At 39.8% G+C, this 17,680-nt stretch overlaps 3 protein-coding genes across 3 annotated transcripts; all 3 read left to right on the plus strand.

Moving 5' to 3' along the window:
* Nucleotides 1–721: 721 nt before the first annotated feature.
* On the plus strand, nt 722–3,521 carry mfsd5 (major facilitator superfamily domain containing 5). Its single transcript, XM_046397553.1, has 2 exons — nt 722–880; nt 1,278–3,521. The coding sequence occupies exon 2, from the start codon at nt 1,353–1,355 to the stop codon at nt 2,799–2,801; it is 1,449 nt and encodes a 482-aa protein (XP_046253509.1). The 5' UTR covers nt 722–880; nt 1,278–1,352; the 3' UTR covers nt 2,802–3,521.
* Nucleotides 3,522–3,679: 158 nt separating this feature from the next.
* Nucleotides 3,680–9,253, plus strand: LOC124062913 (protein lifeguard 2-like). Its single transcript, XM_046395996.1, has 12 exons — nt 3,680–4,230; nt 5,254–5,344; nt 5,454–5,542; nt 5,706–5,770; nt 5,856–5,909; nt 6,006–6,056; nt 6,163–6,202; nt 6,524–6,561; nt 6,649–6,736; nt 7,242–7,337; nt 7,547–7,600; nt 7,717–9,253. Exons 1-12 carry the CDS (start codon nt 4,216–4,218, stop codon nt 7,864–7,866), a joined length of 831 nt encoding a protein of 276 aa, XP_046251952.1. The 5' UTR covers nt 3,680–4,215; the 3' UTR covers nt 7,867–9,253.
* Nucleotides 9,254–10,324: 1,071 nt separating this feature from the next.
* Nucleotides 10,325–17,593, plus strand: senp1 (SUMO specific peptidase 1). The gene is made up of 18 exons (XM_046395991.1): nt 10,325–11,060; nt 11,238–11,296; nt 11,392–11,576; nt 11,669–11,744; nt 11,873–12,065; nt 12,203–12,341; nt 12,435–12,553; nt 13,164–13,447; nt 13,583–13,646; nt 13,947–13,985; nt 14,079–14,163; nt 14,273–14,413; nt 14,834–14,965; nt 15,165–15,368; nt 15,457–15,536; nt 15,650–15,734; nt 16,174–16,269; nt 16,367–17,593. Exons 1-18 carry the CDS (start codon nt 10,927–10,929, stop codon nt 16,427–16,429), a joined length of 2,178 nt encoding a protein of 725 aa, XP_046251947.1. The 5' UTR covers nt 10,325–10,926; the 3' UTR covers nt 16,430–17,593.
* Nucleotides 17,594–17,680: the final 87 nt, after the last annotated feature.

Here is a 17,680-nt window from a genome sequence, read left to right on the forward strand (position 1 = left end):
AACTAAAGGTGTACTTTGGCACAGGTGAATTTTTTTAAAAATTTAGTTTAAGTTACTTTATTAATCCCAAGCTGGGAAATTCTTCTCTGCATTCAACCCATCACTGATTGATACACACACACACACACAACATGCAGTGCAACACACAGGAGCAGTGGGCTGCATCAAGCACCCAGGGAGCATATTGGGGGTTAAGAGCCTTGCTCAAGGGCACATCAGCTGGCTAATGGGGGGTTGGGACATAATCGCTCCACCACGCTCAAAATTTTCCTGCCCGCACGGTGGGGGAATCAAACCAGCAACCTTTCAACCACAAGCCGCTTCTCCAACCTCTAGGCCACGGCTGCCCCCCGGATAAAGCTAACTCAGGTTCCTGCCCTTTGTGCTATCAGGATATTCATGTTAGAGTCGCTTAGAAGACTGAATGTCTTCTTAGGTAGATGTCTTGTCTCGACAGAGTGCAACAACATTGTCAATAATTACATCTTGTTGTGCACAACCGTACAATACTGTCTGTGTGCCTATTTCAACAGAAGCATTTTTCAGAATCTACTTACTGGTACTTCAAATGACAAATTGGTACTGCAAATCCAACCCTTAAGCCTGCACCAAGCCCACTGAGAAAGTTACAACACAAGATGCCTGGAAACATCTCAACTTTTTGCTTCAGTCTCTTCTCCAACTCCTGTACATCAAAAAGCAGCGCACGATCGCCACCTTGTGGTGAAATAATAGATCCCGGATCCCGGAAGTGAAGTGTCTGTTTGCTACTGAAGGCACACCACAGGGCACACTTGCCAAGGACCATCACTTAGTTGTATTTTATGTGACCACTTCTGTCCGTCGTGTAACTAATATGGGATCTCTTTCTAACGCCACGGTAAGATGAATCACAAAGTATGACTCAGTAAAGTGTGAAATATAAGGTAGTAGGATCGTGAGGCAAATCACATAGATTTTATCTTTAACGTTAGTGACGTTAGCAAGTTAGCTTTTAGGCTAGCGCTGGCTAAATAACAATAGCATCCATGCGCATTTTAGCGCTATCAAATGCGTTTATAAGTAAAATAAACTAAATTGTTACGAATCAAGCTCTCCGTCACTGATGCAGCTAATTAATACTGACTTTGCTGATTTCCTAAATTTGCTAAAAGTAGAAGTTTTTAGTCAGATTAGCGACGAATTAACATAAACTACTAACTAAAGGAATTTCAGTGGTAACGTAAACGTTCTTCTTTACGTATATATGTGTTTTTGTTCGCCTTGTTTCGCCACAGGTGCTGAGAAAGAGAAGAGTTGAAAACGTCCCAGGACTTCGGATTTGACCTCAAGTGGGTGCAGTTTATCACACCATGTTGGTGACAGCATATCTTGCCATCATTTTCCTGCTTGCCCTGTGTGTTGGCCTCGAGCTCACAGCACGCCGTCTCACCCCACCTCAGTCTACTCCTACTGCTGTAGCCAACCCAGCTTTCCGTCGCTTCCAGACTGTATTTCTGCGGGCATACCTTTTGGCTTTGTGGGCGGACTGGCTCCAGGGTCCTTACCTCTACAAACTGTACCGCCACTACAGCTTCCTGGAATCCCAAATAGCCATCTTATATGTGTGTGGTCTGGCCTCCTGTGTTCTGTTTGCTCCCTTTTCAGGCTGGCTCCCTCAAGTCTTGGGCCGCAGACAGACATGTCTTCTCTTCTGCCTGTCGTATTCTGCTTGTTGTCTCTCCAAGCTGTCCAGAGACTACTTTGTTTTGATTGTGGGCAGAGTTCTGGGGGGTCTGTCCACATCCCTACTTGCCACTACATTTGAATCCTGGTATGTCCACCGCCACGTTGAGGTCCATGATTTTCCCAAGGAGTGGATCCCCAGCACTTTCACCAAAGCTGCTACCTGGAACCATGGGCTTGCTGTGGGAGCAGGACTGGTGGCTAACTTGCTGGCTGAGTGGCTCCACCTGGGGCCAGTGGCCCCCTTTCTTCTAGCTGTCCCCTGCTTGGTATGCTGTGGATGGGTTGTGCTCACAGACTGGGGCAAGGAAGAGGCTGAAGAAGGTCCTGGAGGCGACAAACAAACCCCGCTTCTTGGTACTCCGAATGGAGGTGTGACCCATTTGTCTGCAAGGGCCCGGTTCTCACGCAGCTGCCATGATGGGTTGCGCTGCCTCCTGTCAGACAGGAGAGTCATGCTCTTGGGTGGAGTTCAGGCTCTGTTTGAAAGTGTCCTCTACATTTTTGTTTTCCTTTGGACCCCGGTACTGGACCCTCATGGACCTCCTTTGGGAATAGTGTTCTCCTGCCTGATGGCAGCCAGCATGGCTGGCTCCTTACTATACCGGCTAGCCACTTCCACACGCTACCGTTTACAGCCTGGCCATGTTCTCTGCCTGGCTGTGCTGATGGCCTTCTTCTCCCTCTTCATGCTGACCTTCTCCACTGCCCCTGGCCAGCCTAGACCTCATGAATCCTTTCTGGCCTTCCTGTTGCTGGAGCTGGCCTGTGGCCTCTACTTTCCTGCAGTCAGTTTTCTCCAGGGCAGGGTGATCCCAGAGGAGAAGCGGGCCGGTGTGCTGGCCTGGTTCCGGCTTCCTCTGCACCTGCTTGCCTGCCTGGGGTTGCTGGCGCTCCATGGGGAGATGTCAGGAACAGGTGGAGGGGAGAGTGGCAGTGGCACCAGACACATGTTTGGAGGTTGTGCAGTCATGATGCTGGCAGCTTTGATGGCTGTAGTCAGTCTGTTCACTCTGGGCAGAAATGACACAGACCTGAGACTGGAAGGAACAAGAGGGGAGGGAGAGATGTTCTGAGGAACTGGACCATAGATCCATTCATGCTTGACTGGTTTCAACAGCTTTTTTTTTTCCAGTTTTTGTGTCTGAAAGTAAAAATTTCTTGTATTCCACTGGAGTAGTCATAAGTCTACATTTTGCCAAATGCATCAGTGTTGTTGTAGATTAAAAGTCACTTAAATCAGTTTAATTCTTATGTTTATTTTGTTACCTTTTTTTGTTGATGTTTTCTCTAATGCTGTTTGTGTATGGATGCTGCTTGTGGAACATGGCCATATATACCTTCATTTGTCAGGTAAATGACTGAAAGCCTTGTCCTGAAGTCCTGAATGATTTCATTAGCTATTCCAGATAACATGTTATTGCCTCATTCTGTCCCACACATGTGTGACCAGATATAATTTATATCAACTGTCACTGTCTCTCTGAGGAATATAGTAGTTCCATCATATGTTCATAAACAGACCAGAAAGATTAGATTGAGATTAAAGAGCTCAATGAAGAGCCAGAGGAATGAAGTCACAACTAACCTGTTGATCAATTTCTGAATGTCACTTCTTGCTGTAATTCTTGCATAATAATTCCAAATAATATTTCTTTAAGTTTTTTTTCTGCATTTGTGTATTCAAAAGAGCAATATGTAGGTCAGTTATGTCATTGAATGCTTTTTTCACAGGATATTTTCTCTATATTTATCTGTTTTTGACACTTTTAAATAAAAGTACATCATCTTCAAAATGAATATTTGCTTTATATTATTGGAGTTTATTTTGTGACATTAATGATGTATATAACATAACATAATTTGTATTCAGTAGAATCAGTTGAGGTTTCCAGATAATCCAAAAATAATGCAATATGAAATAGGAAAAATATTTTACCAAGAAATCCTAACCCTAACTTTCTGATTCAATTCAAAATGAACCAAACCTCTCCTTGACTACAATGTGGATACACTCAGACAATTCAAACATGAGAGGCCTGTTTCATTTCACGGAAAGCCTATTAACTAGCAGTGATCTGAGATTTCACGGTATATTAGCCCCTGCAGTTCCCCTCAGGTTTACTGCCGAGTACATTTCCAGATTTCTCTGGACAGGCAACCATCCTACCTATTTTTCCGGTGCCGTGGTACAGTCCCAGCTTTTCTGTATGGCGCTGCATCACCTGGATGCTGCTAGAACATCCCTCTGTGGGTGAGGGAGGGGTATCTGCACAAGTCTCAACTGCGTTGTTTTGGGATTACATCACTGTATCGTCAGAGCGTGTTCAGTCTGAGCAGTCAAGAAGAGCCCAGTCAGTCTGAGGCTCCTGCACAGTTTAATTAGACTCTGCAAGAACTACCGCACCAAGAAAGAAGACACCGCAGGGTCCATTTGACTGGTCGGCACACAGACTAAGACAGCCTTCTGCAGGACGACAGGCGGGCATCATGACACAGGGCAAGGTATGAGCTTGCTTTAATTGTGTCATTTAGGCAGTCTTTCTGTTTTTACCTTCTGCGACAATTAAAAACAGTTGTGTAATTTGCTAGATTATTATATAACATTCATTTCGTATGCCTGCTCTACTCCATCTCATTAGAAGTGCTTGATGGTGATACAGACTATTCAGTTGCGGATCCTACCAGATTTAATCATTATGATGAATGATAACCAGGCTTTTGGTAGTGGATATTGATGACAGGTTTTCTGTCCTGTTGCATAGTGTTTCGACCCACAAAACCCACTGGATTCAATGGCCGTTATGTCGTTTGGTTTATAAATGTTCTAATCCTATTTTATATAGCACATCATCCCTTCGTAACTTTTCATTTATGCTGAGACATTTTTGTGTTGTTCAATGCTAGTGTGATTAATGTCAGCGAAATGCGTCACCGGTTGTTTGATCATGTTGCGTCACCATGACAACCCGTTTCTTTCTGTAGCTCGACTGAAGCGTGGAGGCTAATTGTAACTTACTACCAGTTTGTGCGTCTCATAATTTATCCAGGTGTTTTACAATAAAAGTGAAATATTTTTAAACGACTTGGATTTTTCAACCATCGCCGGTTCGTTTTTCGTTATGTCTTGGAAGCCGATGGTATGTGTCCGGAAACTTTGCTAACTTAACACATGAATGGATAAACTGGCGCAAACTGTTGTCCAGAAGCTGACGTTTAAAGTATACAAAGTGTAAGCTCTGAAAAAGTGTAGACCCAAGTGGAAAAAAAAAAAAAAACTTAAAATTTTAGCTTAAGAGTCAGTGTACAGTATAACAGCATCACACCTGTCACAAGTGCTGCTACAATAAAAATAATTTATGATTTCAATTGATCCTAATGAAACATCTTCAACACTGTGATCATGACCATTTACAGCATCTGAACCTGGACATTTAAAGTTAAGATTTAATGTAGAAGATTGATTTACTCTAAGTTAAAATGAATAACAAACTATAAAGATAACAAATTCATATTTTGTGCTGCCAGCTGACACTTGCAAACAAGACCACCAATGGCTCGTCCAGTGGACAGGCCTTAGTGGCACCAGCTCCTCCCAGCTATGAGGAAGCCACTGCAGGTATGACAACACTTTTTCCCTCTCATGTTTAGGGACAATATGGTACTGGTGGGATTGTTTAAGTATAAATCTTAACCACCAAAACATCTTCAATAAACGTGTTTACTAGGCACCAGTGCTCCTTGCTACAATGATGTTGAGATGCTCACAGAGTTCACCTGGGATGATCGAAACATCAGGAGGGTCTTCATCCGTAAGGTATCAAAATCTTTATCGTTACATCGATTACAATATGAGCTCTGTTGCAGCTGCTGTATATTAAACGCAAGTGAACGCTGTTAAATTTTAAAGGCCTGAGCAGCACATACCAGCCCATGTACAGTTATACAATATTTTGTTACTCTAACTTTGATTCTTATAGGTGTATGCCATCTTGATGATCCAGCTTTTGGTCACTCTCGCTATTGTGGCTCTTTTCACATTTTGGTGAGTGTTAGTCCAGTCTTTTTTAAATTTGAATCTGATCAAATTCTTTGGGTAGTGTACTTATGTAAAACTATGTTACTTTTAGTGACCCTGTGAAGGATTACATTCAGTCCAATCCTGGGTGGTACTGGGCCTCTTAGTAAGTAACAGGTTTAGTCAGTCTTGGATCAATTATACACATTTTTTGTCACTCCTATCTAACAAAATATGTGACAATTTTTCTGTTGTTCAACAGTGCTGTGTTCTTTGTCACATATCTGACACTCTCTTGCTGCTCTGCACCAAGGTAAGTTAAAGGTTCTCAAAGTTACAATACCAAAAACCAAAACTGAAAGAAAGAAACTATTGTGGCATACAGTACTAAAGATTCAATCTTTTACTCTCTCCTGCAGGAGACAGTTTCCATGGAATCTGATTCTGCTTACCATCTTCGTAAGTACAAGGCAGATTTTTTGTTGTGTTTTAAGGGATGTTTTTGCCTATGGACTGAAATTTAGTGTATGTCTTTATTAAAAGCTCTTAATCAAACCTACAGACTGAGTTTTAGAATTGCAAACAGAACATTAATATGTTAAAAATATTTGTTATGTGTAACTTCCATACCAGAAATGACTTTAAGTTTATAGTTAAAACAATCAAAAACAAATGTATAAATGTATTTTATTCAAGTTAATACTCTCCAGCCATGACTTATCAAGAGTGATTTTAACTAATGGTTACACGTTCACATGACTGTCATTAATCTCATTATAGACCCTGTCGCTCTCGTACATGACGGGAATGTTGTCCAGGTATGCTTTTTGTTACATTACATTTAGTCTTTGCTGCTTTATACTGTGTCCTCAGCTAGCTTGATGGCATGTTTCTTGTTTTAATAGCTTTTATAACACCAAGTCAGTAGTGATGGGTGTGGGCATCACAGCAGCAGTCTGTCTCCTGGTCACCATCTTCAGCTTCCAAACTAAGGTAAGAAGGCATAAATATCTCATTGGATAAAAATGACGCAGTGATGACATTTTATATCCAAAAGGTCAAAGGTCACCTTCACTGTGACATTATGAAAAAACACTTTCTTGGCCATTATTCAGCACCATAACTCAGGGACAGAAGTGGAGATTGTGACCATATTTCACATTTGGTCAGATATTCAGATTAGCAGTGATTACTAATCTTATCTTATCTCTTATCACTAATATAAATATAGTGATAACTCTCATTTCTCCAAAAACTACACTCATTATTTTTTATTAAATTCTTTCAAAGTCTTCACTACATATATGAGTCTGAAAAGGCATGGATGTAAATTAGAGCTTGACTGGTGTGCAGGTATACAACCACTATGCTTTAATTCCTTTTCTTTATATGCTATCTGATGTACTGTGGGCAAGTTTGAAAGTGAAAATCATTGATTTGTACCAGCTTGCCATGCTGTTGGAGTCACATGTTAAGGTTTGATTCTTTCTCCGGCCAGCTTGATGTGACATCATACCAAGGCGTGCTCTTCGTCTTCTGTATGGTCATGTTTATCTCCGGACTGGTGCTGGCAATCGTCCTCCCCTTTCAATATGTAAGTGCGACTATGTAAATCAAGCTGTTACAGCAGTTGTGTGCCATGTAATGTTTTCCAACAATAAAGACATCAATTAGGAATATAAACTCTGACAAAATGACTAATAAATTGTACCATCACATGCATTCAGCTCTTACACAGTGGACCTTTCATCTTGTGATCTAAATACTGAATTCACATCTGATCAAATTGTTTTTGCCCTTTAGGTACCCTGGCTGGATGCCATCTATGCTGTCTTGGGGGCAATACTGTTTACCATGGTAAGAATACATCAAACCATTATTGATAATAATGATCATTTAACAAATCAGATTGTCTGAATCAGAAACAAACAAGAACATGTCATACCTGCTTTTTTTTATATTTTCTTTTGAAGTTCTTGGCATTTGACACCCAGCTCCTCATGGGGAACAAGCGCTACACCATGAGTCCAGAAGAGTACGTGTTCGCCACTCTGAACATCTACCTAGATATCATCTACATCTTCTCCTTCTGCCTCCAAATCTTTGGAACAAAACAAGAGTAAACCATCGCCACACCTTTCTCACCTGCAGACAGGTCATGCACCAGTGTCGCAGTTTAGGCAGACATGATAAGAGTCTTTTAAAATTCTGGTGATTGTGGTGACAATGATTCCAGTTGTAACAGCTTAATTTTTTTTTTATTTATTTTTTGCCTGATACTGATATGGTCATGAACACTTTGTGAATTTCTTCTACGACGATACATGTCAATAGAACAGCCAAAATGTCAATAACCTTTCCCTCCTCTCTAGCATGTAATGAATCCACACCATAGGATTAGCTTACTAGCTTTACCAGCCAGAAACATTCAGTCATCTGTGATTGTACATTTAATGTAGATAAAACGATAAAACATACTGTGAGTGTTCATCCGAAGCTGTATGGGTGTCTTTATATCCATGCCTGCCTAGATATCACAAATCTTCTGCAAACAACACATGTCAGTGCTCCTTCAGAGGTTTAAGATCTATAATACATTATGCATGACTCTTGAAAGAAGTCCTGACTATGCCATGTATAGTCATGCCATCATTTAACTGTTGTTGTGGGTGTGTATCTAGGGACTGAAAGCACAAGAGTTAAGTTAAAAAAAAAACAAAGATTTTGGTGTGTTTTTGATTATATCCTAAGTTTTGTCAATACTCTGAATTACAAGAAACACCTTTAGGGGGTAAGTGACATGTTTTTCTGGCCTTTGGATGACAATCTGTATTTGGGATGTTGGTACTCATCTCTGCCTTGATTTGTTGCTCAGATTCATTGTATACTGTGTTGTTTACATGTTAATCTTTGCTCCATTTAGCTGTTTATTATTAGAGTGTCATTTGTCTCTGATTTTGAACCCGAAATGAATGAAGACTGCTGAGACTTTTTTTCATGAAAATTTGCACATAACTTTATTGTTGGCATTTTTGTTTTGGGTTTTGATATTATTTAAAAATGTATTGGATTTATTTAAATCTGAATTATCTGAATTTATTTTAAAACATTGAATTTGAAGTGGTGACTCAAGATAATTAAATCAAAACATGATAGCGCCATAGATGTATGGATTTACTGTAATTTTGATAAAGAATGCTTTTGTGGAAGGGCTTGAATGCTAGAGTTCATTACACTCTAACTTTATTTTTTTATGACCAAATGATATAATTCAGAAAGTGTGTGACATAAAATGGTGAGTTTGAAGCTTGAAATAAATTTGTAAGTGTTCTAAAGTGCACTTGGATTATGTTTATTTGATGACACTGATGCAGTAAACGGTTTTCAAAGAGCCCTGCATTTCACCATAGGACTGGTGTTGCTGTATCAATTTATTAAATGGTGAATGTGTATGAATGCTCTCACTGGTTCTCTTTGATGTAATAAATAATATTCTTTAAAGCCTCTACATTACTTTTATTTTTAGTCTCTTACCAATGTGAAACTGAAGTTTTTATGGTAAAACAGTAACATTTTGCCACTTTTACAGGACAAAGCTTAATTTCGGTTTTACCTTTACAGCTTGAACTCATCAATATGATGGATGCGTCTTTCAAAATATTCTTCTACACACTGCATTGTTAAAATATCATGCAGTTAATGCATACGTCAGTTGTCAACATTCTGGTCCTCAGATAAAAATCTTACGATTATTTCAGCTCTGTATATCATTCCTTGTTTCTCTGTGTTTCTTTTGGTTGCCATACTCTATCTTAATCCTAGTCGACTAATTGCACAAATTTATTAAATATTAAATATAGTATAAAATATACTTCTAGATATATAAATAGATACTTTATTCATGCACATTTGTGTATATAGATTACGTTTACCTTACTTATTCATAGTTTATATTTTATGTTTACTTTTCTTCTTAAATTGCCTATTTTGTTAAATTATTCTATTCTTTTAGTATTCCTTAACTTTTAATGGCATTCAGGGTGGACAGCAAAGTAAGAATTTCATTGTACAAGAAAACCTGTTTCCTTATTGTGTATTTGACAATAAAAGCTTCGAATCTTTGAATCTTGAATCCTTGAATCACAAAAATTCACAAATTCACAATTCTAGTGTGAGTGTGTTTCTCGGACATGTAATGTAGTCTTAGTGTTTTTTTATTTTGATGCATAGCTAACAGTAATTGCCGGCACAGAGCTGAACCAATGATCTGCCTGGACCTTCTCACCAATGCGCTGTCTGTGACACCATGGTACACCTAGTGGATACCATACTCTATTTTGTATTATTATTATTATTATTTTTACATTAATGCATGCATTTTTGCCGGTTGTTTATTTAAAAGATAACAGATTGAAGAGAAATACGCAAAAGATGCTATGAATGAACGACATGTAAGAACACGCTTTGAGACTATGTGTTTAGCATCAAGATCTGCGTCCTATAATTAGTAGACTGGCTTGTGAGAAAGTAGGCTAACGCTAAATAATCGTCCACACGTGACAGCGAAAAATTTGTGCTCAGAAGTCGATGCCGGCGAGTGTGACGTGATATTAAATGGTCTCCTCAGTCTGTAAACAACCAGTAAATCTCTAGTACACTCGGACTTCCAGCATTCAGTCATCCAATCACAATGTGCGATGGTTCGGCGTCTTGTTCAGCCATGTTGTGGTTTTGAATGAGGAAGAAGCGGGAGATGTTATTCTTCAACGAGTTTATATGCAATTTTAAGTCACGTTTAGGGCCTTTAAATGAGTTGGGGGGTGACTCAATATGATAACCGTTTTTTCGAACGCGTTGGTTGCGGCTTATCGCACCCCTATTGGAATTTAAGCATACTTCCATAAATTAGCCGTGCAGCTAACAGCGTTAGCTAGCAAGATAGTTAGCATAGGCTGCTGGCTAAGAAACTAGGTAATTTGCAGCTAGCTAGCTAGCTAACGGTTAGCTTGTTTCGTGGGAAACTAAAATGGTATTTGTGAGGAGTGTTAGTGTTTGAAATAGCGCCAGTTAACCTGCCTTAGTCGAATGAAGTACGTTAGCCTCATTTGGTTGGACTATATTGTCAGGTAGACAGTTACGGCGATTTTTCCTTTATCCAACGGCGTTTTTAAAACTTTTGAGCCATGTTGAATAAAATCTACGAATGGATAGAAGCAAGCTTTGCCAATCTTCGCAATGGTGTACCGCCTGCGGAACACTCTGATGCACATCGGGCACCGGGAGATGGTCAGATGAGGAGGAAAAGACCAATTGAATGGTATGAGCTGTTACGGCGCTAGATCCTCGCGTAATCAGAAGTCTGTGTGTTTAAAAAGACACGGCGTTAAACTAGCTCCCAGTTGCTTTTATGCTATTTATTGAGTCAGTCTAACTGCCTTTTTTGTAAAACCGCCATTCAGTTTAACGTGTTCCTAACTGTCGTTTTTGTGTTAAGTTTGGAAGATGGGCATAACGTTGATCAAGACGGCTTAATGATAAAGAAATCTCGAATGGGTAAATACTCACTCAATTACATAACATGGTGTTAAGTGAACGTATGGCTAATCCAGTCTTAACTCTAATTGTCGGTCTGTTTCAATTTTCCCTAGGGGATCTTATTGACACGGTCAAGATCGCAGCTGAAGGAGTTAAGACTCATAGCTCCAGTGTGGCTACATGGATGAGGAACAACGTGAGCCCTACCTTGAGAAATATACTGCCTGCCTCCCCTGGTCCTCCACCTGGAGAACCCAAACCCTCAACATCATCAGCAGCCGCGTGGGCAGAGAGGCCGGTAAGCAATTAGTTTTTGGAGCGTGACTAGATAATTTCACAACTGTTTTTTGCCTTTACTTGAACATGTCATATATGTGTTTGGATTTTAAGATTGTTGAAAGAAACTCTTTGGATGAGACGTTTACTGCTCCCTCCACCACGTTGACGTGGAAAACAACCAAATCAGGTAAGATTATCATGTAAAGTGTTGTATAAGCTTTTGCTTCAAGTTTGATAGTGTTTGTAGAGGCTTTAAGCTCTTTCAGAGAAGTTAATTATTCTGTTTTGTTTGTTTGTTTGTTTTTCCAACTCCAGAATGCTTGCGTATAGAGAAATCACTTATGGGATCGAAAGTCTATAGGCGACAAGTGTGCATGAGTCCTACGCATCGTGAACTGCCAAAAACAAATGGGCACTCAGTTAGCTTGCCACCTACAATCACCCCTGAACTGCACCCTTCCCCACGGTTGGGCAGGCCCTTGAACCTCAGATCATATGGAACACCAAGGTATTCCTTACATCATGGTTTTCGCTTGGAGGAGGAAACATTCCTCATTTTATTTTCTATTTTTTATTTATTTAGTTTATGAATATACTATGTGATCTTGGTGTTTTATTAGCACACTGTCATGCTTGTGTCTGCAGTTTGTTTAGTGGAGTGGCAAGCAGCTCCTGCACCAGCATGTATGAGAAGACCTTTCCCATTAAAGTGGTGCAGAGCCCTACACACAGCACCTCATCTGGCCGCATACATGGTGCCAGGACCCGCTGCACAGCACAGGAGGTCAGACATCACGGCAATAAGACACTGTGTGATTCCTTTGAAATCAGTTGTTGCATTTCTTTGTTGATTTTGGTGGTTCTACTCTTTATACAGTCTGTTCGTGAGGAGGAGAAGGAGGTCTACAGGCAGCTTTTGACCATGGTCTCTGGTGGTCAGTCGTCTTTCCATCACAACGGCAGCTCACACGGCATTGTGAGGTCACACAGAGATTTGTACGTACCCATACAAATACAGCAGACAACGGCATATTGAAGCTGTTAGTAAATTTTCTAATTGGATGCAGAGTTTGAGGCCACATTAGAAAGAGTACTGCCTGAATTCACTCACAGGCCAGTGGGGGATTCTAGAAGTATATAAACTTAAAAGTAATACTCTGTCCAAAACTTGAGCCTCTGCTTAGCCTGGAATGACAAATGAGATGTGTTTTTACTTGCATAGCATTACAGGCAGAGATTCAAAAAGAGATTTCAAAAGCACTAGTAATTTCTGATTCAGTGAAATTTCACCCTTTATTTAAAGACAGTAAAAATAATAAAAGTAAAATCAAGTAAAAATATCACTATATGCGCAAAGGTCCAGTTAGTCATGGAATATAATCTGGCTTTTCACTGTTGTGCCAAAATTGAGAGATACTCGATGATAGTTGCATATATGCTTTGTAGCTGGAAACAGCATGCAATGAGTACAACTGTCACTTAGTATTCATCTTAACTACAATCACAAACTCTAGTTTGGGTAATGAATTTAGGTGATAACTACATTTAGTTCCATGTTTATCCATGTTTGACTGGGCTGCTCTTACCCCTGTCACTTTCTCACCAGCACCAGCTTCCTGACCACTAGCCGCAGACTGCTCCAGTTCTCGTCTCCTACTGGGTCAGCAGCAGGAGAAACATCAGATGCACCCAGCAGCTCCCCCAGCCCCAGGGGCATGTCTAGCCAGAGCTCCAGCAACCTTCCCAGCCCAGTGGGAGCCTCCAGCAGGCCAGGGACCCAAACATGGTCTTTGGACACGGACCTCAGCTCCAGCAGAGCAGCTACTCTTACATCAGCTCCCTCCCCATCTGCTCTACAGGATAATTCCTCTCAGGACACGCAATCATCAGGTAAAATTCTTGTCGACTTGTGTGTAGGCTTCATGACTTTATAGGTGTTATAAAATTGGATGTCATAAATTAAAAGAATATTTACTTGCTTCATTATTTCCTTTCTGATTGTAATCTCCTTCTATTTTCTTGCAGTTCAAGATGGCGACTCTGTGATTATTGTAAATGAGCAACAGGGTAAAAAGCAAGAAAACTCAAGGTTAGTATTCAGTCAGTCTTTTGTTCGTTACTTTGTTTTATAACAAACCACATTTCAGTGTCTTTGATAGTAATGTGATTAAACACTTATGGTCAAAGATGAAGACATTTGATCATTTAATGTTAGATGCTGTAGATTAAATTCAGAATTAAAATTTATTTTATACAAACACACTGTTTTAAGTCTGTACTTCTTGTGTGGCAGTCATTGGATTAAAACAATGACTTGAATCATCAAAGCTTAGAGTCAACTCAAGGGTTTGATTTATATACACAATAACATATTTCTCTGTCATTACAGTGTGCCGTGTTTCCAAGCTGAGTTATGGATTAAAGAATTGTAAGTGTACTTTATTGTATTTAATTATATGATTGATCCATGATTCATGGACATTATGTTTGCATAAAGGAAACATAATTTTTGTCACTGTAGAACTAGTATGTATGACTCTCGGGCGAGAGAAAGACGGAGACAGATAGAAGAGCAGGAGGCTCTGGCTGCCCAGCTACTGCGACAAGTGAGTGTGCACCACTGATGCGCTCTTTAGGATTCACTTTGATCATCTGTGCTGTTTCTTGACCTCATGTTAACACACTAACCTGTCTCTTGTTGTGACTGGCTCCCAGCGCCTGTCTGAAGAGAGGCAGCGAGGCCCGGATGTGGAGGTTCGTGTTCGAGTTCCATTGGAGAAGGAGGTTCCTTTGACTCTTGTGATAGAAGAACCAAAACCTTCGGAAGAGAGGCCAGAATTCCCTGAACTCACAGAGGTGTGGTTACTGTGTCTTAATGGACGTGTACTGTTTACTTAGTAATTACTTATACATGAGATAATAAATATATATAAATAAACCCACATACAATATAATGTACTTCTGAAATCCTTATTTCTTCTTTTTAAAAAGGAGATAAGTAGTTGGAACTAAAAGGAGACTAAATGTTTGCCTGAATGATGGGTTTGCTTTGGCGATATTAATTACTCTGTGTTTTATTCTTTGATTCACAGCGACAAAGAAAAAAATGTTAAAGATATTTGAATTTAGAGTAGTACTGCTAATTGCAGCAGTTGGGTATTTCTGGCTTCTGCAGGCCAGCAGGCTGAACTTTTTATCAAGAAATTAATATGCTGTGAGCATATGAGATAAGTTTGTCTGCCTTTTCACATGTATGCCGTCTCGTTTGTTGTGAAGGAAATGGAGGCTGAGGTGAACAGGGTGCTAAGAGGAGGTAGTTCTCATGATGTACTAAGTGAAGGTTTTGGTCTCAGCCTTACACGCAAGGACCTACAGACCCTCAGCAACCTCAACTGGCTCAACGATGAGGTGAGTGCACATTTTCCCCTGAGTGTGAATTAACAGCAGGCATTCATTTTGCTCCTGGTGGCCACATTTATCTTTCATCATGACAAACATTAAAAATACATGACCATGATGGTATTGTGCATGTAATAGTTGTTGCACACTTGAGCCATTGACTAGTGCTTGCCTAGTTAATTGAAATTCTCTCTCCTTAATTTCTCAGGTCATCAACTTTTACATGAACCTGCTTGTCGAACGTAGCAAAGACCCCAGCCTGCCATCTGTCAATACGTTCAGCACTTTTTTCTATCCCAAACTGTGCAGCAGTGGTTACTCTGCTGTCCGTCGCTGGACCAAAAAGATGGATATCTTTTCTAAAGACATCCTTTTGGTTCCTGTCCACTTGGGGGTGCACTGGTGCCTCTCTGTAAGTCTTGAGTGACTGTATTTGTGAAGTAACAATCTGAAGATTTTATATTGCTGTTTTTTTTTTATTGTGCAATTCTTTCTCCCAGGTGGTCGATTTCCGCAAAAAGACTATCCTGTACTTTGATTCTATGGGAGGAAACAACGATAAAGCATGCAGAATATTGTTGTAAGTTTCACTGTCAGATGTGTTTGTCTGTTTGGAAGGCTAAATATAACTCCTGCAAGCTGATTTTTATGACCTGTCAAAGTGTAGAAAGTAATTAATTTTTATTTTCTTAGTGAATACCTGCAACAGGAAAGTAAGGACAAGAAGGGCAAAGAACTGGATACCTCAGGCTGGACTCTGCACAGCAAAAGACGAAATGTAAGCTCTGCTGTTGTGCTGCATCATCAAACTACATGCCTTTTAAGTATTAAACATTTCAGTGGATACTTTTAGTGAAATTACCAGAGTAGTTACCATGTGTTTCAGAGTTGACAGTTGGAGTCAAAACTATGCACAGGTGTTATTTGACTGAGTCGAGGAAAGCGTCCCTCCTTCTGTAGAAACTCACCATCGCTGGTTGTATTTAAGGGGCAGCTCGGCCTGTGGGACTTTTTAAATCGTGGTTTAGTAATTTATTGTGTTTCTTATTAAGAGTGTAGTTGTTTACAATGTTTCTTTGTGTTAGTGAGACTTTTTTAAGTGATGGTAAGAACAAAGCTACAGTATAATATGGGAATACTGGATCGGAAAATCTGATGCTGGATGAAGAATTTCATGCTGATGTCCAGTAATATCTTAATTCCTCTTTTACTCACAGGAAATCCCACAGCAGATGAATGGTAGCGACTGTGGAATGTTCACATGCAAATATGCAGATTATATTACCAAAGACAAGCCAATCACGTTCACACAGGTAATCACAAACCACATTAACAAAGAAGATCTATCTGGTAATCATAATGATGGTGGTGGCCCAATAGTGGCTTACGTGACCTCTTTTCTATTCACAGAAACACATGCCGTACTTCAGAAGAAGGATGGTTTGGGAGATTGTGAACCACAAGCTGTTGTGATGTCAGTATGAGGACTGTGAACTCGTATTGTAAGATCACCATGACGGGAAATGTGAGTCATAACGATGGCTGAGCTCCGTTCAGCAGCGGGATCCACTTACAGTAGTCCTGTTCCGGGATAGACTTGCACACCAGCTCATCAGATCAGGAACCAGCTCTACTACTCTGCATCCTTTCAGCCCTCAGCTGATCTTGGGATGATGCTGGAGCACCAAGCACTGCCTCTCAGTACTTTACTCCTCTTATTGTTGGGTTTTTTTGGGGAGGGGGGGTTTGTGCGCTCGTGGAGCATTAGTTTAGCAGCTGAAACACTGTGTGTTTCGTATTGCCCAGCTCGAAATGTTTTTGAAACCACACTTGTACTGACTTAATACATCCATACTCTGAGCTGCAATGTTCAGTCTGATGCAGACGTACAAAGTTTACATGTTTTTGTCTTACAGGGAGATTAGCACATGATGCTGCATCATTTTTATAATGACAGTAAGACTATATTTTGGTGCCATTGTCAATGATTGATGATTTTGTTATGAGCAAAGGAAAACTGACTTTACTATGAACATATAAACACCCAAAAAACTGAAGTTTGAAAGGCGTCTAGTCTAAAACTCTCTCTTTGTATTTGGACGTGAGGCTTGTTACGTTTTTTTCAAAGTTGTTTGTTTTTTTTTTCCATAATACGAACATTTAATCTGGAAAGGATTATTTTTGTAATTTCTTTGATTAAAATGCACAGAAGTCTTCAAATATGACATTGCCTCAGAGTATGATTTATATTAAAAACATAATGTTGTCTTTTTTTTTTTTGCCACTGACTTCCAAGTGTAACAAAACGGTCTTCGTTGCACCCAAAAACTGCAGGGTAAAAAGTTTTGCCATTTCATTCTTACCCATTAGTGTTGATGAAAGATTGTAAATTAAGGGTTAAAGTCTATTTTATGTATCTCAAAGTCTTTTTTCATTTGACAACTTTTAGGCGTATTTGGTATATTTTGAACTTTGTACATACTTAAAACACATACAGCCTCTTGAAAAGTGTAATATACTTTTTCTTTATGTATTTCCTATATTTTTTATCTAGATCCAAGTCTGTTTTAGAAATAAATTCTCATGTATTGTGACTGTTCTTTGTGTATTACCTCAACATCATCTGGGTGTGATATAAAGAAAAAAACTACCACATTTGATAATTTGATAAACATGAGACGACCTGGACGTGTGTCTCGGCTCATTTGTGGTGCATTACCTCTT

Source organism: Scatophagus argus, chromosome 8, assembly GCF_020382885.2.
Source record: "Scatophagus argus isolate fScaArg1 chromosome 8, fScaArg1.pri, whole genome shotgun sequence".
Classification (NCBI taxonomy): Eukaryota; Metazoa; Chordata; class Actinopteri; family Scatophagidae; genus Scatophagus; species Scatophagus argus.

Coding starts and splice junctions, on each gene's coding strand:
- mfsd5 (XM_046397553.1), top strand. CDS start 1,353: ATGTTGGTGACAGCATATCTTGCCATCATTTTCCTGCTTGCCCTGTGT.
- senp1 (XM_046395991.1), top strand. CDS start 10,927: ATGTTGAATAAAATCTACGAATGGATAGAAGCAAGCTTTGCCAATCTT. Junction 11,297..11,391: donor GATAAAGAAATCTCGAATGG/GTAAATACTCAC, acceptor AATTTTCCCTAG/GGGATCTTATTGACACGGTC. Junction 14,164..14,272: donor CTGCCCAGCTACTGCGACAA/GTGAGTGTGCAC, acceptor ACTGGCTCCCAG/CGCCTGTCTGAAGAGAGGCA.
- LOC124062913 (XM_046395996.1), top strand. Junction 5,543..5,705: donor GGAGGGTCTTCATCCGTAAG/GTATCAAAATCT, acceptor TGATTCTTATAG/GTGTATGCCATCTTGATGAT. Junction 6,737..7,241: donor TCTTCAGCTTCCAAACTAAG/GTAAGAAGGCAT, acceptor TTCTCCGGCCAG/CTTGATGTGACATCATACCA.